Below are 18,961 nucleotides of genomic sequence, written 5' to 3'. Positions count from 1 at the left end.
GTTACTATGAAATTTAAAGAACATGGCCCAAGAAAAGTAGAAAAACGTTGACATAATTTGTTACCCAGGTGTGTAACATTAATGAACTATAGTGCCAGCACTTTGAATTAAAGTATAGATGTCATAAGATTTTCTACAATCAGTGATTCTTGTTGACAGAAATAATGATAGGGATTTAGTTTTCTTCCTGCCTAGCATTTGCCCTCCCTACTTCTGTCTGGGTTTCCCCTGTAATCCAGGTGCCTAGTACGGGGCCTAACATATAGGAAGTGTGCAATAAATATTTGCCAAGTAAGATAAGGAAGTTAATCTCAAGAAAATATAAGGTAGTTTCTTCAACTTGAGGATGGCCTGAAGATGGTAAAAGCAAAGGCATATAAAAAGGGGGCTCAAATATCTTTTTGTGCCATGAATGTATTAGATGTTAACGTTTTTCCCCGTCATTTCAACCAGGAGAAAGATATCTAAGAAGGCTTATTTAAAGGTGTTTCTTCCCATTTTGTTTCATATCTTCAGTGAGTCACATCACTACTTTCTAGCTTTCTGGATTTGACAAATATCATTTTATAATACGGCTAATGAGGATCTCAGGCATTCTCTTTATGAAGAACTCTTGATAATGTAGTATCCAAATAAAGATATTAAGATGAATATTATTTCACTCGCTCTGCACCAGGTCCAGTTCTGTCAGCCAGGATCCAGTGGAGAATAGAAGAAGCTTGGCCTTCATGGAGCTTATGTTCCACAATGAATAAGCAAACAGATCATTTAATGTCAGATATTGACATGATAGAGAACAGAGAGTGATAGAGAATGGGGACTGTTTCCTTTCAGTAGGAAGATCGGGGGAGACTTCTCTGATGAGGTAACATTTCGGCAGAGAGCTAAACGGGGAGGATATTTGTGTGGGAGCAGGAACAGCACTTACAAAGGCCCTGTGACAGAAATATGTCTGGCAACAGGTCAGGGAAGTGCAAGGCCAGTGTGCCTGGAGCAGAGGAAGCTGCTGGGAAAATGGTAGGAGACACGGTTTGTAGAGGGTAAGACCATGAAGCGTCTTAGAAATCATGCAAAGTAGAATAGGAAGCCTCCATAAGTTATTTAAAATATTTCTATTATGGAAGCTTTCACTCATATGTAAAAATATAGAGAATGATATAGTGAACTGTCATCCCCCAGATTTTCAAGCTATCAGCGCGTGACCAATCTTGCTTCATCATCCTGTCCCCTGCCTCAGAGGATTTTGCAGCAAGTCCCATACATCATTTCATTGTAAATACTTCATTGTTTGTCTCTAAATGATAAGGTCCTTTCTAAAAGTTAACGTAACCACAGTACCATTATCACACCTAAAAAATGACAGGAACTCCTTAATATCATCAGATACTTGTCAGTACTCACATCTCCCGAGTTGAGTAATATGAAAACATATATGTATATGTAGAGGTGTGTGTATGTATGTATATAAATATCACATAAATCAATGATATATGTGCATTTTAAGTTGCTTAAATCAATCATATGTATATGTGTAAGTTGGTTTGCTTAAATTGGGATCCATACAAGGTACTGAGTGCAACTCCACCAGATTCCATAGAATGATCCTCCATCCCCTCTGTTTCCTATAGACTGGTAATTAGGTCTAGAGCCTTGTTTAGATTCATGTTTGATTTGGAGGGGCCAGAATTCTTAGGTAACATGGTATTTCCTATTGCATCACATCAAGAGGCACAAAATGTCTGTTGTTACACTTTATTTTTGTAATGAGTTAATAAGGATCCTGAGGTACAGTTCATACAGGAAAGATAGGATAAATGCTTGTTTCTTTCCCTTTATCTGCCCTGGTGAGTTTTGATTAGGAATGACGTATCTGGCTTACATTTTTAAGATCACTCTGGTTACTGTGTGGAGAATAGACTGAAGAGGGTGTGAGGCATAATGGCTAGTTGTCTACTCTTAACATCCATTTTCTCTTTCCTCATTGGTAAGAGAATCACATGTTTTGATTGGATTCGTTGCTGCCAGAAACAAAATGTTGCATTTCCCCCAGCCTCCTTTGCAGCTGCATGTTGTCTAAATGTTGGCCTGTGAGATGTGAGCAGGACTTCCAAACGCATGTACTTGACGGAAGCTGACACAGTGGAAAGTGCTCTATTCTGCCTTCTCCTGCCTGCAGCTTGGCTGTGAGAATAGCTGGCATCCCAGGAATCACTCTGCCCCATCTGGCGACATTGAGGATGGACCCTGTGCTAGACTGGTAGAGCAGGAATTTAGGAATTTGTGTCTCTCACGACACTGTGGAGTCACCATACCAACCTGGCCCAACTACCTCTGGACTTTCTAGGAGAGAAATAAACTTCTAGCTGCCTAGTTTAAGTTGCTCTTATTTTCTTCTGTTCCCTGTTATATGTAGCGGAGCTGAACCCTGATGAATATAGAGACAAGAGCCTATTGTAATAGTTTGCGAGAAAAAGATGAGGATGATTTGAATGAGGGTGGTAACAGTGAGGTGATGAGAAGTAGGTGGACAAAGGATATATATTTTTATGGTAGAGCTGTCAGGGTTTGCTGATGAATTAGATAAAGGGTGTGAAGAAACAGGAGTCTAGTTTCTCATAGTATTTTGGCCAGCAGCTGACCGAATGGTGCCACCATTTGCTGAGATATGGAAAGTGGAAGAAAAACAGGTTAACGAGGCTGGGTAGGAGTGAGGTAGGGACTCAGGAGCTCTGTTTTTTTATATGTTAAGTTTGAACTTCCCTTTAGACATCCAAGTGGAAATATCAAGGAAGCAGTTGGACACAATTGTCTGCAATAAAGGGGAAATGTTGGGTCTACAGACAAATATTTAAAAGTCAAGAGTGTAATGATGCTACTTACCACCAAGGGTGGAGGAGATGATGCTGGGAGTGAGTGGAGATAAAGAAGAGGGTGGAAAGAGGAGGAGATGCCAACAGAGGATGACACTAAGAAGGGGTAGTCGTGAAGTAGGAGGAAGGCCAGGAGACTGCAGTGCTCTGGAGTCCAGGTGGATAAAGTATTTTAAAAAAAGAAGGAGAGATCAACTGTGTCCAAAGCTATAGAATAAAACAAGGATGTGGACTTACCCATTAGATTTGGCAAAGTCATTAGTGACCTTGGTGAGAACAGTTTCTGTGGAATGTTGGGTAGAGAAGTCTGATGGGGTGGGTAGAAGAGAAAAGAGAAAGTGAGGAGGTGGTAATATTGAGTATAAATAACACCTTTGAGGAGTTTTGCTGTAAAGGGTAATTGGAAAAATGGGGTAGTAGCTGGAGGTGGATGTTGAGATTGAGGGTAGTTTATTTAATATTTAAGATGAGGCTATTTAAGCATTGTTGTAAGCTGATGTTTAAGTTATTTAAGCATTGTTATAAGCTGTGAATGTTCAGTAAAGAGGGAAATTGATGTTTCAGGAAAATCCTAAGGTAAGTGAGAAGGATTGAAATCTAGTACGCAAGGAAAGGGTTTGGTCTTAGATAAGAACAGGAATGAAGGCAGAGTATATGGGTATAGATACAGGTTGATTGGTAGATTTAAGGTAACTTAGAAAGCAAAAAAGCTAAACAGGAAATTAATTACCTTAAGTGGATGATTTGTACATGAATCATGAAGTAACCACATTATCGTTGTATACTAATGATAAAAATGGTCAAAATAAATTTGGAAGTCCTTGGGTCACTTTACAAGCCAAAGATCAGAGGTCATTCCTTTTTAATAGGTGGAGAAGTATAGATGCCCCTAGGAAGCTGAGACCCCAGGTAAATCATATGAAGAGTCAGAGTGGTAGAGGATAAGGCCCAAGAGACCTGATCAGTCTTGTTTTTAAACTGATTAGGACTTGAGAACTAATTCTTCCCTTTAGAGAGGTGAATTTCAGATTGAGTACTTTTAACTGGTTAGGGAATTTATAACGTTTTTCAGGGACAGTGAGTATTAAATGTGCTGAGTCCTAATCAAATCTGGTTTTACTCTGTGTTAGCCATTCCACCATCAAGTTTAGGAGTGGAGAAAAGGGAGAAAGGATTGTGAGGGCTTAACCACACTGGCTGTGCTTGCACTTGAATGCCTGGGGAGTCGTTTGCTGCAGTAGAAGACATCATTTTCCTTTGCCTGAGTTGTTAAAGGACAGAATTATTGCCACGTTTGCTTTCTGTCGTGGAGCTAATATAAAATCAAGATTCATTCTTTTCCCTTCTCAGAGTCAAATCTGCCACTTGCATATTCCACTGCCTTTTTTTTTTTTTTTTTTTTTTTTTAAGTTTGGAGGATAGGCAGGTTGGAAGGAAGGCTAATGGACAGAAAAAGAAATGGATAGGCAATTTCATCTGGAGGCCATTGTTATATAGAATAACATTTTGGGATATGAAGTAATTCATTGCTAAGTCTCATAGTAGACGGGAGAGAGTTTGGAATAAATATTTTGGCTCTGAATGGTGACCTGATTGCTCTGAATTTAAGTACAGAGGAAGGAAGTACATCAACTGAAGTAATTGCTTAGCTTGCAGGCTGACAAAGCCCCCCAAGTCATAACATCTGAATTAATTTTAAGCCAGTAGAGCAATATATAATTGTGTATTATATAATCTAATATAGTCATATTAAATACAGAGCTTAAGAGATTGGAATACATTTTTAAGGAGTTTAAAGAATTTCTTCATATTCTTTTATATGAGTTGATTATGAAAAAATATATAATTCTGATCAAACTTCAAATCTTCCTCATTTGGAAATTTGAATATTTCAGTTAGCCTCCTAAAGTATTTTCAGCTGTCTTCAATTCCTTATAGAACAAGGCAGAGAATATGTAAACATAGAATAAATTACTTGGAGATCCCCTCTCATCGTGGATCCAGCAGCATCTTTTGTTCTTTCTCTCAAAGCCTCAGTTAATATTAAGTTTCCACATGTGCCAGCAGCTTTCCAGTTTCTAATTCCCAACAAAACCTTTGCTTGCTGGGTTTGATCTCCTAAGAAAAAATGAAAACAGTACTTATCTCTTTAGGATTCTGATGTAATCAGACTAGACTGTTTTGTTGTTGAATTCTGTGGAGTTTTCTAGGATCAAGTATGCTTCGTGTAATTTGTACTTTCTTATATCTGAATGGCATAATTTTTGAGCCTGGCATTACCATGCAGAAACCAGAATCACTTCAAGAGCTAAGAGTCCAACAACTCAATTTAAATAAATTTCATGAATACTGTCCATTAATTGTTATTACTTGCTCCTACCTTAGGACTTTCATGTTTGCACCTCTCCTTGCCAGGAACGCTCCATTCCTATATCTTGCCTGACTGGATGCTTTGGCTATTCAGGTCTCTATTCGAAGGCCACCTCCTCAGGGAGGCCTCCTTGGTTGTTCTAACCTAAAGCAGCCGCTTCCCATATTATCACTTTACCATGTTTTATTTTCTTCAAAGTCCTTGTTGTTTTTTGAAATTATCTTGTTCCATTATTATCATCATTACCAGGATTATCATTATTATCCTAACAACAAGTACACAAATTGAGTTTTCCTACGTGCCTTACACAAAACATTGTATTTTATGCAACACTTTAGTAATGACAGCTAACATTTATTGAGTACTTAACTACTCGCCAAGCTCTAGGCTAAGCATTTATTGCACTAGGCCAGGTCAGTTTCATCTCTTGCCTGGACTACTGCAGTGGCTGCCTAACTGGCCACCCTTTTTTCATCTTAGCCTCCTTACAGTTCGTTGCCTACATAGCAGCTAGTAATTCTTCTAAAACATAAATCAGGTACATCATGATCCGCTTTCAGCATCTTTAATGTTTTTGGCCATCCTCAGGTCCTAACAATGGCTTACAAGCTCCTGTGTGATCTGGCTTCCCACAACCTCTTTGCTGCATCTCTAACCTCTCCTTACCTTATTCCCCTATGGCCACAGTCTCTGAATCATGCTTCGCCCAGATTACCACCCACCCCCATGACGTCATTTCTCCTTTCACTTAGATTTCTGCTGGAATGTCACCTCCTCATTGAGGCCTTTTCCCACTCACTCTTTTTTTTTTTCTTGCGGTACGCGGGCCTCTCACTGCTGTGGCCTCTCCCGTTGCGGAGCACAGGCTCCGGACGTGCAGGCTCAGCGGCCATGGCTTACGGGCCCAGCCACTCCGCGGCATGTGGGATCCTCCCGGACCGGGACACGAACCCGTGTCCCCTGCATCGGCAGGCGGACTCTCAACCACTGCGCCACCAGGGAAGCCCCCCCCCCCCCACTCACTCTTTATTCCCTTATGCTTTATTTCTCTTCACTCAGCATTATAGTACTCATTTGCCTGTCTTTAGCAAATATTTGTTGAATGTTTACTAAGTACCACGCCCTGTTCTAGGAGCTGGATATGTGAAGTCAATACGATGGGCAGAATCCCTGTTGACATGGAGATATGGGGGGAGGCATACAATAGACTCAATAAATAGGTAACATCTATAATATATTAGGTGGCTCTGGGAAAACTAAAGCAAACGAAAGGCTAGGGAGTGATGGGACAGGAGAGGGAGAGTTAAGTTTACAATAGGGCAATCAGGGGAGACCTCAGGGAGAAAATGGACATTGTGCAAAGTCCTGAAGGAAGTGAGGGAGCAAGCAATGTGAATAATTACAGGAAAGCATGTTCTGGATGGAACGAACATCGAGTTTGAAGGCTCTGAAGGGAGAGCATCTCTAGAATACTCAAGAGACAGCAAGGAAACCTGTAGCTGGAGCACAGACGCAAGTGGGGGAGGGGGGAGGTGTGGCCAGAGAAATGACAGGGGTGCCAGACCCTAGCACTCAGAGCCCCCCAGCTCTCTGCTTGGGAGATTTTGAATGGAGGAGCCTCCTGAGCTGACTTGTATTTTAACTGGATCCCTCTGGCCCTTGTGTGGAAAATAGACTTTAGAGAGCAAGGGTTGAAATAGAGTCCAGTTAGCCCAGGAAAGATTGGAGTGGCTAGGGTCAGGGTGGCAGGGTGGAAGTAGTGAGACGTGTTTGTGGTCTGGATATATTTTGGAGGTCAGTCCTACGAGATTTACTAAGAAATTGAGAAACAGAGTGATCAAGGATGCCTCATGCCAGGATATTAAATCCAGGCCAGTGGAAGGATGGAGATTCATGTACCAAGATGGAGAGGCAGTGAGGGGACAGATTTAGGGTGGAAGGAAGGTCATGAGCAGGACCTCAGTTGGCATTGTGGAGCTTTTCTGGGCATGAGGAAAAGGCTGCCCCTCTAGGCCGATTCAGTTGGAGCCAGCAGAGTGGACTGGATTTCAGGCCCCGTTCCTTCCCTGGGTAGGGTATCTTTATGGACAGTTGCAGGCAGTGGCGTTAGTCAGCAGCTTCGCTTTGGGCCATGGTAAGTTTGTATCCAGTGAGATGTTGATCTGGCTTCTGGGTATGAGTTTGGAGTTCAGGGAGGCAGAGAGACTGCAGGTGTAAAGCTCTGTCGTGGGAACATTCCTGGCTATTTTCTCTTTATATTTATTTAATATATTTGTGTATGTATTACATTGTACATTAGATATGCTTTATTTACCTGCTCACTGTCTCTTCCGTCACTATGTAAGCTCGAAGTGATCCACGTCTGCGTTTACTACTCAGTTGCATACCCAGACCCAGCTCGGTGCCTGGCACCTGGACACTTAATAAACATGGTTGTATGAATAAACGAATTGGGGATACCACTGCTTTCTACTTGTCCTGTGGGTTTCGTGAAATTGAGTGCATGGCCAGGTCTAAATGTCAGTCAGTATGTCAGACATTCCCATTCCTGCTCTGTGCCTAAAGTCCAAAGAGAGGTTTTAAACCTCCACCACTGAAAACCATTTACTGCATGATTACCAAAAGGAAACTTAAGTTCCAAGAGGCCTTTATACTTATAAAGATTGCCTTGCAGCCAAAACACACACTAAAATGATGGGGAAACTTCAAATGAAGGAAAATGAACCTGGTTTAGATAGCAAATTCCTTTCACAGTGACTTCTGAGCCTATTCTTTTTAATTTTATTTTATTTATTTATTTTTGGCTGCATTGGGTCTTCGTTGCTGCATGCAGGCTTTCCCTACTTGTGGGGAGCGGGGGCTACTCTTTGTGGTGGTGCGCGGGCTTCTCATTGTCGTGGCTTCTCTTGTTGCGGAGCATGGGCTTTAGGCGCGTGGGCTTCAGTAGTTGTGGCATGTGGGCTCAGTAGTTGTGGCTCACGGGCTCAGTAGTTGTGGCGCACGGGCTTAGTTGCTCCGTGGCATGTGGGATCTTCCTGGGCCAGGGCTTGAACCTGTGTCCCCTGCATTGGCAGGCGGATTCTTAACCACTGAGCCACCAGGGAAGCCCCCTGAGCCTATTCTTGAGGAGACTGTTAATGCTTTCCTTTCACATTTAGGTTTGCTTGTTGGTGATGGTTTACTTTTAACTTTTTCTTTGTTGCATTGAGGATGAGATTTCCATTTTCCTATCTTATGAGAGGAGATAAAGGGTGACTTAATTCAGCATTTCTGTTGCATTTAGACTCAAGATTGGGGACGATGGGTGCCTAGGGCCTCAGCATTTTTATTTGGAATGGTCAGTAATGGCTTTGCACGAGAGGTGAGGTTTACAATGGGCTTTGAATAGGTTAGCGATTGTTGTATAATGACAGACCACTCCCAAATTCAGTTATGGATATTATGGCTCACCAGACTGTGGTTTAGCTAATCTTGACTGGGCCCACCCATGAGTTGGGTAGGCAACTCTGCTTAACTTGGCTGGGCTCCCTCACATATCTGGGGCAGTAGGCTGGTCTAGCATGGGACGTCTGGGCTCCCATCCTGCCATAGGCTAGACCAGGCTTGTTTACATGGCAGAGTTTCAAGAGCAAGAATGGAAATGCCCAAAGCTTCTTGAGGCCTTAGCTTGGAACTGGCATAGCATAACGTCTGCCACATTCCAGTGGTCAAAGCACAGGGTAAAGAAATAGACTCCACTCATGATGGAGAAGCTGCACAGTCATATTTCAAAGAGTGTGGTCATAGAGAGACCATTATTCGGAGCTATCAGTCTAACACATGGCTTGAAGGATAAGTAGGTAGGGTTTAGCAGGAGGACGTGAAGTTACTGGTGTGAACCTCCTCTGATCTAAAGAAGAATGAGCCTCAACTGTCCCGCATCCCACCTCCCTAATATCCAGGAAACACAAGAAGCATAAGCTTCTCTATTGGCTTGTAGGTTTTAATACTTGAACTGTTCTCTTTTCTTAGAAAAGAGTATCTCATTGAAGGTACATCCATAATTGTCTTGAGAAGGTTTCATAGAATATATATATATATTAAGTTGTTTTGCAAGATGCTTGGCATACAGCCATATTTCTTGCAGTTATCTTGGTCATGTTGGTGTTTCCACAAGTAATGATTATACCCTTCTCTTGTAGGACTATGCCCATATGTTGACCTGTGTCACTGAAAGAGAAAAGTTTATTGTGCCCATCAAAGCTAGAGGTGCACGAGCCATCCTAGATTTTCCTGACAAGCTGAATTTTTCTGCTTGCCCTGTTAAATACAGCACTCAGAAGATTCTGCTGGTGCGAAACATTGGCAACAAAGATGCTGTGTTTCACCTCAAAACTCATAGGTACGCATTCCTTCAGCTTTTGTTTTTGATTGATTATAACTAAATCTAGTCAGCACATGTAGTCTCCTAGAATAGCAGTCAAGATGCAACTGCTTATTACAGTCTTCACTTGCAAGGATGGGAGACCTCAATGATGTGGGGCAGACTACTTCTTCATCCCACGAGGAACCCAAAATTCAAGGTTACCTGTTTGGGTACGGGTGGCTTTCTGAAATGCTGGATAAGAGCCTTTCTGTTTAGCATAGCGAATGGCTCATGGGAATATATTAATAAACATATGTGTTGTGACTGAGACTTTTATAACTGGCTGTATTAGTTTTCTACTCCTATTGTAATAAATTACCACAAACTTCATGGCTTGAAGCAACACGAATCTATTACCTGACCCTTCAGTAGATGAGAATCGTCACTGGGCTAAACTCCCAGTGTGGGCAGGGCTGTGTTCTTTTCTGGAGGCTTGATGGGAGGATCCATTTCTTTGCCTTGTCCAGCTTTACAGGCCACCCACAATTTTCTTATCTGAAAAACGGGGGAAAGTAGCCACCTTATGGGGTTGTTGTGAGGAATAGATGAATTAATAAACATAAACTGCTGGTATATAGCAAGTACTGTATAGTGAGTGTTTCTTCTTTTATTGTTTCTTTAAATGACCTACTGCCAGTGTGGTGGGCAGAATAATGGCCCCTCAAAGATGTGCATGTCCTAATCCCCAGAACCTGGAAATGTGTAGTGTTACGTGACAGAGGGGACTAGGGCTGTAGATGTCATTAAGGTTGCTCATCAGCTGACCTTAAAAATGGGCAGATTATCCTGGATTATCTGGGTGGGCCAGGTGTAATCACAAACATCTTTAAAAATAGAAGGAGGCAGAAGAAGAGTTTGAAGTGATGAGATATGAGAAGAACTCAGCCTGCTTTGAAGATGAGAAAGCTGAGCAATAGAGAGGTTGTATAACTTGCTCAAGAGCACATAGCTAGTAAGTGAAGCTGTTTGATTTTAAGCTGATAATTTATGGTGTAGCTATAGTGTAGTAGACATTATGGGACAATATAAATATTATGGGACAATCCTTGCCCTCAATGATCTCTCTTATAAGATGGGGAAGAATGGTTGTTATGGTTGTTACGTGAAGATGCTGGCTGATTAGCAGGGCCATAACAAGAATGGCCAGCTTGGGAACACGGGAGACAGAAGGTCAAGTTCTTTTTCTATGACTTTTTAAAAATAAGGCAGGTATTGAGCTGGATCGTTTTCATAAGGGCTTTATCTGTGGAATCATTCGCTAGTTTAAGGACAATCTCTAGTTTAAGGACACATCTCTCCAGTAAGGATGAGCATTTACTTCTTCCTGGTTCCCAAAGATTAGACTACATGGACTCTACTGCATAGATTAGACTACATGCCTCTCTGGTAATTTCTCGGCTTACGGGTTCCTGGACTGATCATGCATATCTAAACCCTAAACTGGTAGAATACACATGTCCAAAGTATGAATTCCCTAGAGAATCCTTGTTTCCCTCATTCAAAACCACGATAGACATCTTTCCTTGTGCTAATGGGAGAATGTTTTGGTAACCTTTGAAGTTTCCCAGGTTTATATGGGGATTTTGTTACCATTCCCCTGACTTAACCATCCCAAGACCTTGTATCCTGCTGCGATTAGCAGGGCTGTTAAAACCCAGGCTTCAAGGGCTCAGTGGCTTACTGCTCTGGTTCTTATTTCCTCTTGTTTTTGAATCCTATGGATTTGCCTCTTTTTTTTTTGCATGCTCAGCTACACATTTATGTGAGTTATATTTTATCCAGACTTTCTAGGTATTTTCTGGTGGAAGAGTTTTCGGGTTACTTGGTCTGCCATATTGTAGGTAGCAGGGATGCCATAATGTGGGTTGAGGCACATCCCTCAGGAGGGAATTTGTGTTTATTCTTACATGTGTCCCAGGAGCATCACTAGCTCTAAACCATTTCATGTAGATTCAAGTTTCTGTTTGGTATCATTTTTTCCTGGCTGAAAAACTACTTTAATATTTCCTGTAGCACAGATCTAGTGGATATTATCTCAGTTTTTGTCTACTTGAAAAAAAGTATTTTGCCTTCATTTTTTGAAAGATTTTTTCTCTACAGTATAGAATTGTGAAATGGCAGTTATATATACATTTTTTTTTAGTACTTTAAAGATGTCACTTCATTGTCTTTTGGCTTACATTTTTCTAATGAGAATTCTGCTGTAATTCCTAGCTTTGTTCTTCTGTAGGTAATTATGTCTTTTTCTTGGGCTGCCTCAAGATTTTGTCTTTATATTTGGTTTTTAGCAGTTTGAATGTGATGTGTCTAGATGTGGATTTTGTTTTTGGTTGTTTTTTGGTTTAAGGATCTTATTTTGCTTTTATTTGGTTTTCGTTTCAATCCTGCATGAAGTTCTCTGAGCTTCTTGGATCTGTCATTATTTTTGGAAAACATCAGCCATTATCTCTTCAAATATTTCTTTTCTCCATCCTCTCTCACCATTTCTTCTGCTTGTAGGAATGTTCTATCTGCCACAGGTGAAATACTCTGCACATGTCTTGTCTTCTTTAGGGGCAGGGGATTGTCCATTTTTGTTTGCCCTGCAATCTCAGCTCTCTAATGGGTTTGAGAAAAATTGTGATTTTGTTGTTTATCTGGTTTTTTGTTGTTGTTGTTGTTGTTGCTAGGGTAAAAGAAACACTCTTTTCAGCTCTCTACATCCTGGGTGGAAGCAGGACTCTGACCCACTTTAGGTAAATCAACCGTCAGAGGCAAAGGAAAAGTTCTTTTGAAAATCAGTGTCTCCTGACATTGTCAAAGTGCTTATAAAGGCTTCTTTTGTCATTTCGTGGTGAGACTCATGTTTTGATTGAAGGGAAGAGAGCAAGTTGTTCAACTGGCTCACCGTGACTTAGAAAGAACCAATCTCTTTTGGTTAAAAAAAAAAAAAAAAAAAAAGAACTTTCATAACCACCATCCATAATACACATTAAAAACTTCCTGTGACATTGGTATTGTTCCAATGAAAAAGAGAGTCCACCTAAGGTGGAAAAACAAGCACAGGCAGCACATCTTCCTGAACTGTTTGGCTGAATCTTAAAAACTACACATAATTGGCAATACATTCATGTAAAGTGAAACAAAATCACAGATTTAATAGTGTGAAGTTGCGGGAAAAGATCTAAAACTTTTATATCCATGTAACTGTGAATGTGAATCATCTTTTCCTAATGTAGAAACACTTCAAAGGTAAAATGGTGAGCTAACTCAAGGACTAGCCAGCAATCATAATGACATTAAAAACTCTAGTCCAACATTCCCATTTTACAGATGAAAGAAGTAAGGTCTGAGAAGGTAAATGACTTAGCCAAGTTCCCCCAGTAAGTTAATAGCAAAACTTGGATTAAAGCAAACATGGGCCAGTTCTGGCCTTGTTTACCTCAAGATCCATTCCTTGCCCTTCCCAGGCTTTGCTCAGTATCTATGTTGGGCTGTGTTAGCCCCTCTAGCCTCCACGACCTGCTGGATTCCACCTGGGTTTGATCAGTGGGGGGTACTAGAAGGAGGTTGGAGAGTAGGAAGAAGTCAGAGTATTTCTCTTCCTCCCTGTCTAACTTCAGTAGAGTCCCCAGCAAGCAGCTGTATCTCCTCTGTGGTTCTAGCTCCTGTCAGACAGACCTGCTATGGTTCCAACTTCTGCCAGGTCCCCAGGATCTGCTAATACTTCCTCCTCTCCTTTGGTTTCCAGCCCAGTGGTGGAAATGGCTTACTGCTATTACCAATCCCTGAGCTATCTCACCATCTTAAGTTGGGCTTTTCATAGCTTTCATCTTCTGTGTAACCAAGTCTTTCAATTAAATTTCCTGTGTTTATTTTTGTTTTCCTGTTTAGACTCTGCACAAAATGGTCCTTTTATACACAAAATGGTTCTTTCCACAAAATGCATGTATTCCAACCATGATGTCAATTCTGTGAGCTACCTCAAATCCTTCCAATAAATCCCTTTTCTGTCTAAGTTAGCCAGAATTGGTTTCTATTGTTTGCAACTGAAAACCCTAACGACTACAATGAGAAAGAATGCAGTTGAATTTGTGGTCACATTTTATTGAATCAGAATGTCTGAGGGGATTCCCTGATGACTATCCATTCTGAAAAGTGCACAGGTGATTGTGTTGCCCAGACAGGGCTGAGGACCACTCTTTCATTGACAACATGATTGTCAATAGACATAGTGGAGCAGTATATGTAGTTTGAGAATTTGGAGTCAAAAACATAGGGTCTATACTCTTGGTCTTGCTGCTTTTATAGGCATTATACAGTTAGAAATAATATCTCACAGGAAATTGTTTAAAAAACAAATCATATTCTTTTCGTTGAAACAATGATTTAATTAATGGTAAAGTTTATAAGTGGTCAGGTTCATATAAATTATAAAAAATAAAACTTTATGTGTCTGTTGCTCGCATTAGAATATGATCTCAAATGCAAGGATTGTATCTCTTTTCATTTGTATGTCCCCAGCATCTAGCAAAGTGTCTAGAATAAATAAGTGCTTAATAAATGTTTATAGGATGCCTAACCAACAATATATCACAACAGCAGAGCTACAACTATAAACCTCTACAATAATTTAAAATAAAAAGTCATGCTCCAAGTACTATAAAAGAGGCATAGTGTTTTTTTACACTAATAAAAGGAGCCTCAATGTGCTATAAAGTATACAGAGAACATAAACAATTACTCTTCAACTTTATTACAGATTTGACCTAAAACTCGAGTAGGTACCAGAATAACTTTGACTATTAAAGTAGGATTAATTTTGGAAGGTGAAATAGAAAGAATTAAGGAGCACTTTCAAAATCTAAAATCTCAATTTAGGAATCAGTTAATAAGAAAGATTATCTGAAGGAAAAATACTAATTTTATATTCAATGTTTAATATAATAGAACCAGTATTTAGTCTTCTGGTAAAATATTGAATCATTTGAATGGAATAGTTTTAGTTCTTAAGAGCAGTTCATAGTGGATTGAACAAAAACTCAAAATCTTTCTTGTGGCTCATGATTTTACACAAACCCCAGTTCCCTCCCTAATCAAGTATTCGGTATTAATGAGGATGTGATATCGAAACCAGACATTCTGGTAGACAGAGGCAGCTTTATACCCTGGAGGAACAGCACCTTTTACCTCTCTGTAAGATCATTTTCTGGTACTTGGTATTCTCTAGCCTTTTCAGCCTGTCTGCCTCTAGTAAAATGAATACAAAATCAAATTATAGACAATGTTTAAGCACCAGAACTTAACACACTCTATCCAATTAATGTCTGACTTATAGAGAAAGCTTAGGCGGCTCTAAGTAGCATATGGCTATCCCAGGTGATTTTCTAACCACTGAAGAAGTTTAGTGTAATATAAACCCAACAATTAGCACAAAAGGGAAGAATCTGTTACCACTGTATGGAATTAGGATTTCTGGAGGTCCTAAGAAGAGTCCCTTTGTCCATAGAAAATTAGCTTATGTTCTGTAATGTAATACTATCCAATTCATTTCAAAACTGTTATTTTGCTACTAAGAAATGTTTGGGAAAAAAAATGAAAGCACAGTGTAGGGAGAAAAATATTAGAAACTGAGGAAGCGGAGGTAGAAGAGAATGTTACAATGTTGTTCCCAAAGCCAGGAAACTGGGGCCAGTTCTCAATTCTTCAGATTCTTCCTGAGGCCATAAGGAAGGAAAGAACTTTAAAGACGCTGAGACTCACCTTCATCTCCCATCAAGCAGAGATTCTTGTGATACCAAAAGTCTGCTCCTTTTCTGTTCCGCCACGTTGTTATAAAGATTAAATAAAGATTAGAGATCTTTTTAATTTCCCTTTAAAAGTTGATTATAATTCAATTTAACAACCTCTTTTGAGAGGCTCCTATGAGTAAAGAGCTATGCATGGGGTAGTGAGAGACACAAAGATGAATCTAACCAGGTGGCTTCCACATTCAGGGATGGTTTGGGGAGACAGAAAAAAACTTGAAGGCAGGCTTCCATCCCTGCTCTACCACTACCTAGTTGGGTAGCTTTGGGCCAGTTGCCTGCCCTTTTAGAGCATCTGCTTTCTCGTATCTAAAATGCAAATAACAAGACCTACTTTCTCAAGAGTTTGTGAGGATTAAAAGAATTGACATATGTAAAGTGCCTACTGTAGTACCCAGCATAGAGTATGTGCTAATGAAATTTTGTTTGCTTTCTCTTTCCTTTCATCTCAAGAGTCTCTAGCTATTGGGAGAGACAGGCATGAAAACTTATTATTGTACAAGGTGAGCTAATGTAAGAAGTAAAAATAAAGTTATAGCCTCTGAGAGGAAGGAGACATTATTAATAAGAGAGAGAATCAGGAAAGATTCTACTTAAAAGGTAAGTTTGAGTCTAGGCTATGATGGGTGACTTTGGAAGGAGTATGACATGGAAACGGTGAATGTTCCTATCTGACCCAAGCAGTTCTGGAACTATGTAGGGGGCACTGTCTGGTTGGAAGGAAGAGTAGGTGCAGTGCTGGGGAAGGTTATGGGTGTAGAGACTAAAGCCCTCCCATTCCGTCCCACCCCAGTCTGACATGGAACGTGACAGGTGTATAATGTATTTGGACAGATGTATCTGTTTAATGAGAAGGCCAAAACTAGTTGGGAGTAGATTGTGTGGGACCTCAAATGTCGAGGACTTTGAACTTTATTACATAAGTTATGGGGGCCACTGAAGGTGTTTGAACAAGAGATTGATGTGTTATATCCTGTGTGTGATTTTTTACAATGTCTCTAGAGCAGTGTGAAGGATTGAGAGGAGGATGATAAAAACCTGAATACCCAAGATCGTCCTCCGGCTGCCAATGAGGGAGATAACAATAGCAATAACAAAAAATAATAATAAACATTTGTTTAGCATTTCCTACATGCCAGACATTATTCTACGCCTTTACCTCTATCAACTCCTTTAATTCTCACTACAACCCTGTGAAATGGGTGCTGTCTTTATCCTCATTTTACAGTTGAGGAAACTGAATGTTCAGTGACTTACCCAAGCTCATGGCTGATCTGGGTTTTGAACTTACTCAGTTGGCTCCAGGCTAGTACCTACTACCTCATGCTGCCCCTACAACAGTGCCTGGAGTTCATTGGAGGTTCGGTGCTGAAGGTATGGGAAAAGGACAGACAAAGGAATGGGAAAGTAGTGAAAGGAGAGGGCAATCCAAATAGAGGGCACCAGAGAAAATAAACAAGTGCCCGTGGTAGGAAGCCCTCGAGGTCCTGCAGTGATAATCTCAGGTACCACCAAGTGCTACCCATGCTGTAAGCTCCGTACCCTCATAGAAGAAAGGTTAGGTTTTCTGAAATTAAGTTCATTATCTAAGGGAAGGTTTAAGGACTGAAGACTAAAAACAGTTGCGATAGAAGTAAATAATCAGAAACAGCTTAGCCTGCCAGATACATTGTCCAACACATTATTTTGAAAAACTGGCAATTTAAAGAAGTGAAATGGACCATGAAAATAATTAAAAGGGCTGGGTTTCCTGTTTAGAAGGAAGAGCTCTGTAAGTTATTTAAGGTACTTCATGATCAGATCCAGCTTCTCTCTTACTCTTCCTTTCCAGGACAATTAAAGTCAACTGTTTCCTGTTCGCAGATCCACCCTACCTCCCCATAAGGTCTGCATGCCCAAATTCTATTTTCAAGACACAGATGTCCCCAGTTTGCCTTTCCAAATGCTCTCCACCCTTCTCCAGCTTACTCTCACCCAGGAGGCTAACCTATATGGCAGAGGTCGTTAGGCTCCCCATGCCTTTGGCTTCTGGTTGGGTTCAGCCAGTGGGAGTCCCAGCAGGCAATCAGGCAAAGGATGTGAGGTCAAGGCACTTTTCCCCCTAGTGTCCTATGTGTGAGGTCTCCTGGGCTGACTGTCTCTCTTAACTAAAGCCCTTTGAGCCTCATAAGGCAGCCTTCTCTTAGGACTCTGGTGGGTTTCAAAACCACTCCTTCTCCTTGGCTCTTTGGGCCTAGAGGTGGTAACAGTTCTACTGTTAACAACCCTGGGCAATTGCATCATCTCTTGTAGTTTCCCTACACCCCTTCCCCCCTTTTAAAAAGACCCCTTGTTAGACTGCCCTCACCTTATCCTTGTGTGATTGTGTGATCACTTTACTTTTGAGACTCTGGTATGTTTTTCCGTCATAAAACCCTCTCTTCGCTGAACTCTCGCAAGAAGGTACTGTTCTTTTGCAAATTACAGTATTTGCGTACATGTTATAAGTCTGTCCTTTACCGGAATCACTCAGTGAATGTTAAAAGAAAGGCTAAATGGCAAGGATACAAACAAGAATATTATGCATCATTTAAGTTTTTCTTACATTTGTTGTTCTATTACTGTTATTTTAACATTAATACTAAAGTTCTTTCACATTAATGGGAAGGTATCCTTATGAATCACTGAATTGTGGTGTCGGGTCTGTGTTGTCTGCAGAACTGGAACTCATGTCTCCTCTCGCCTTTCCCCTCACACTAGTCGGGAATGTGTTCTTTTTTTTTTTTATTGGAGTATAATTGCTTTACAGTGTTGCATTAGTTTCTGCTGTACAAGGAAGTGAATCAGCTATATGTGTACATATAGGAATGTGTTCTGATGATGTGTCTCCATGTGTGTTGCAGGCCCTTCTCTGTAGAGCCATCTATTGGAACCCTTAATGTAGGAGAGTCCATGCAACTGGAAGTGGATTTTGAGCCACAAACCGTGGGCAATCACAGCGAAAAACTTATTGTGTGTTACGACACAGGTATGTGTTATTCTTTGTTAAAAGTTCTACATTTTAAGAAAGGTCAGATGGAAAACATGATGAGGCAAAACAGGAAATGGTTATTTTGGCTGCGTTAGAGTAAGCTAAGACCCACAAGGTAAAGAACTAAAGACTGAACGCCTCCAGCAGAAATGATGCTGAGCCACGTATAAATCCCACCTACAAGTTTCTCCTGTGCTTGAAAGCCTGAGAAATATAGGGCTCAGAAGGGACGGAAGAAACCCATACCCAGAAGTTACACTGGTAGGCTGAGGTTATTTATATGTAAATGGGAACTTGAAGGTAACGTAATAACACATGGGTTTTCCAGTTACTGCTGCATTAGTCTAACATTTAAAAAATACAGACCCGAGTTCAGAATGTTCTCGTGTGTGTCCTCTAACTGGATGTAAGATCCGGTTACTTTAATCCTTAGAATATACAAATGTCTTACTTAAATCTAGGACTTTGTCTATTGCTGCTAGCATTTTCTTGAAGGCCCCACCCAGGATAGTAATGAAA

At 40.6% G+C, this 18,961-nt stretch overlaps 1 protein-coding gene across 1 annotated transcript in view; it reads left to right on the top strand.

The window, feature by feature from the left end:
* Positions 1–18,961, top strand: part of HYDIN (HYDIN axonemal central pair apparatus protein) — a 440,857-nt gene that overhangs the window by 110,053 nt on the left and 311,843 nt on the right. The window contains exons 7-8 of the mRNA XM_049703807.1: positions 9,423–9,622; positions 18,315–18,439. Of these exons, the coding sequence (XP_049559764.1) occupies positions 9,423–9,622; positions 18,315–18,439 (325 nt within the window). The remainder of the gene's footprint in view (positions 1–9,422; positions 9,623–18,314; positions 18,440–18,961) is intronic.

This window comes from Orcinus orca, chromosome 20 (genome assembly GCF_937001465.1).
Source record: "Orcinus orca chromosome 20, mOrcOrc1.1, whole genome shotgun sequence".
In the NCBI taxonomy this organism is placed as follows: Eukaryota; Metazoa; Chordata; class Mammalia; order Artiodactyla; family Delphinidae; genus Orcinus; species Orcinus orca.
This window is presented reverse-complemented; position numbering and strand designations above follow the sequence as displayed.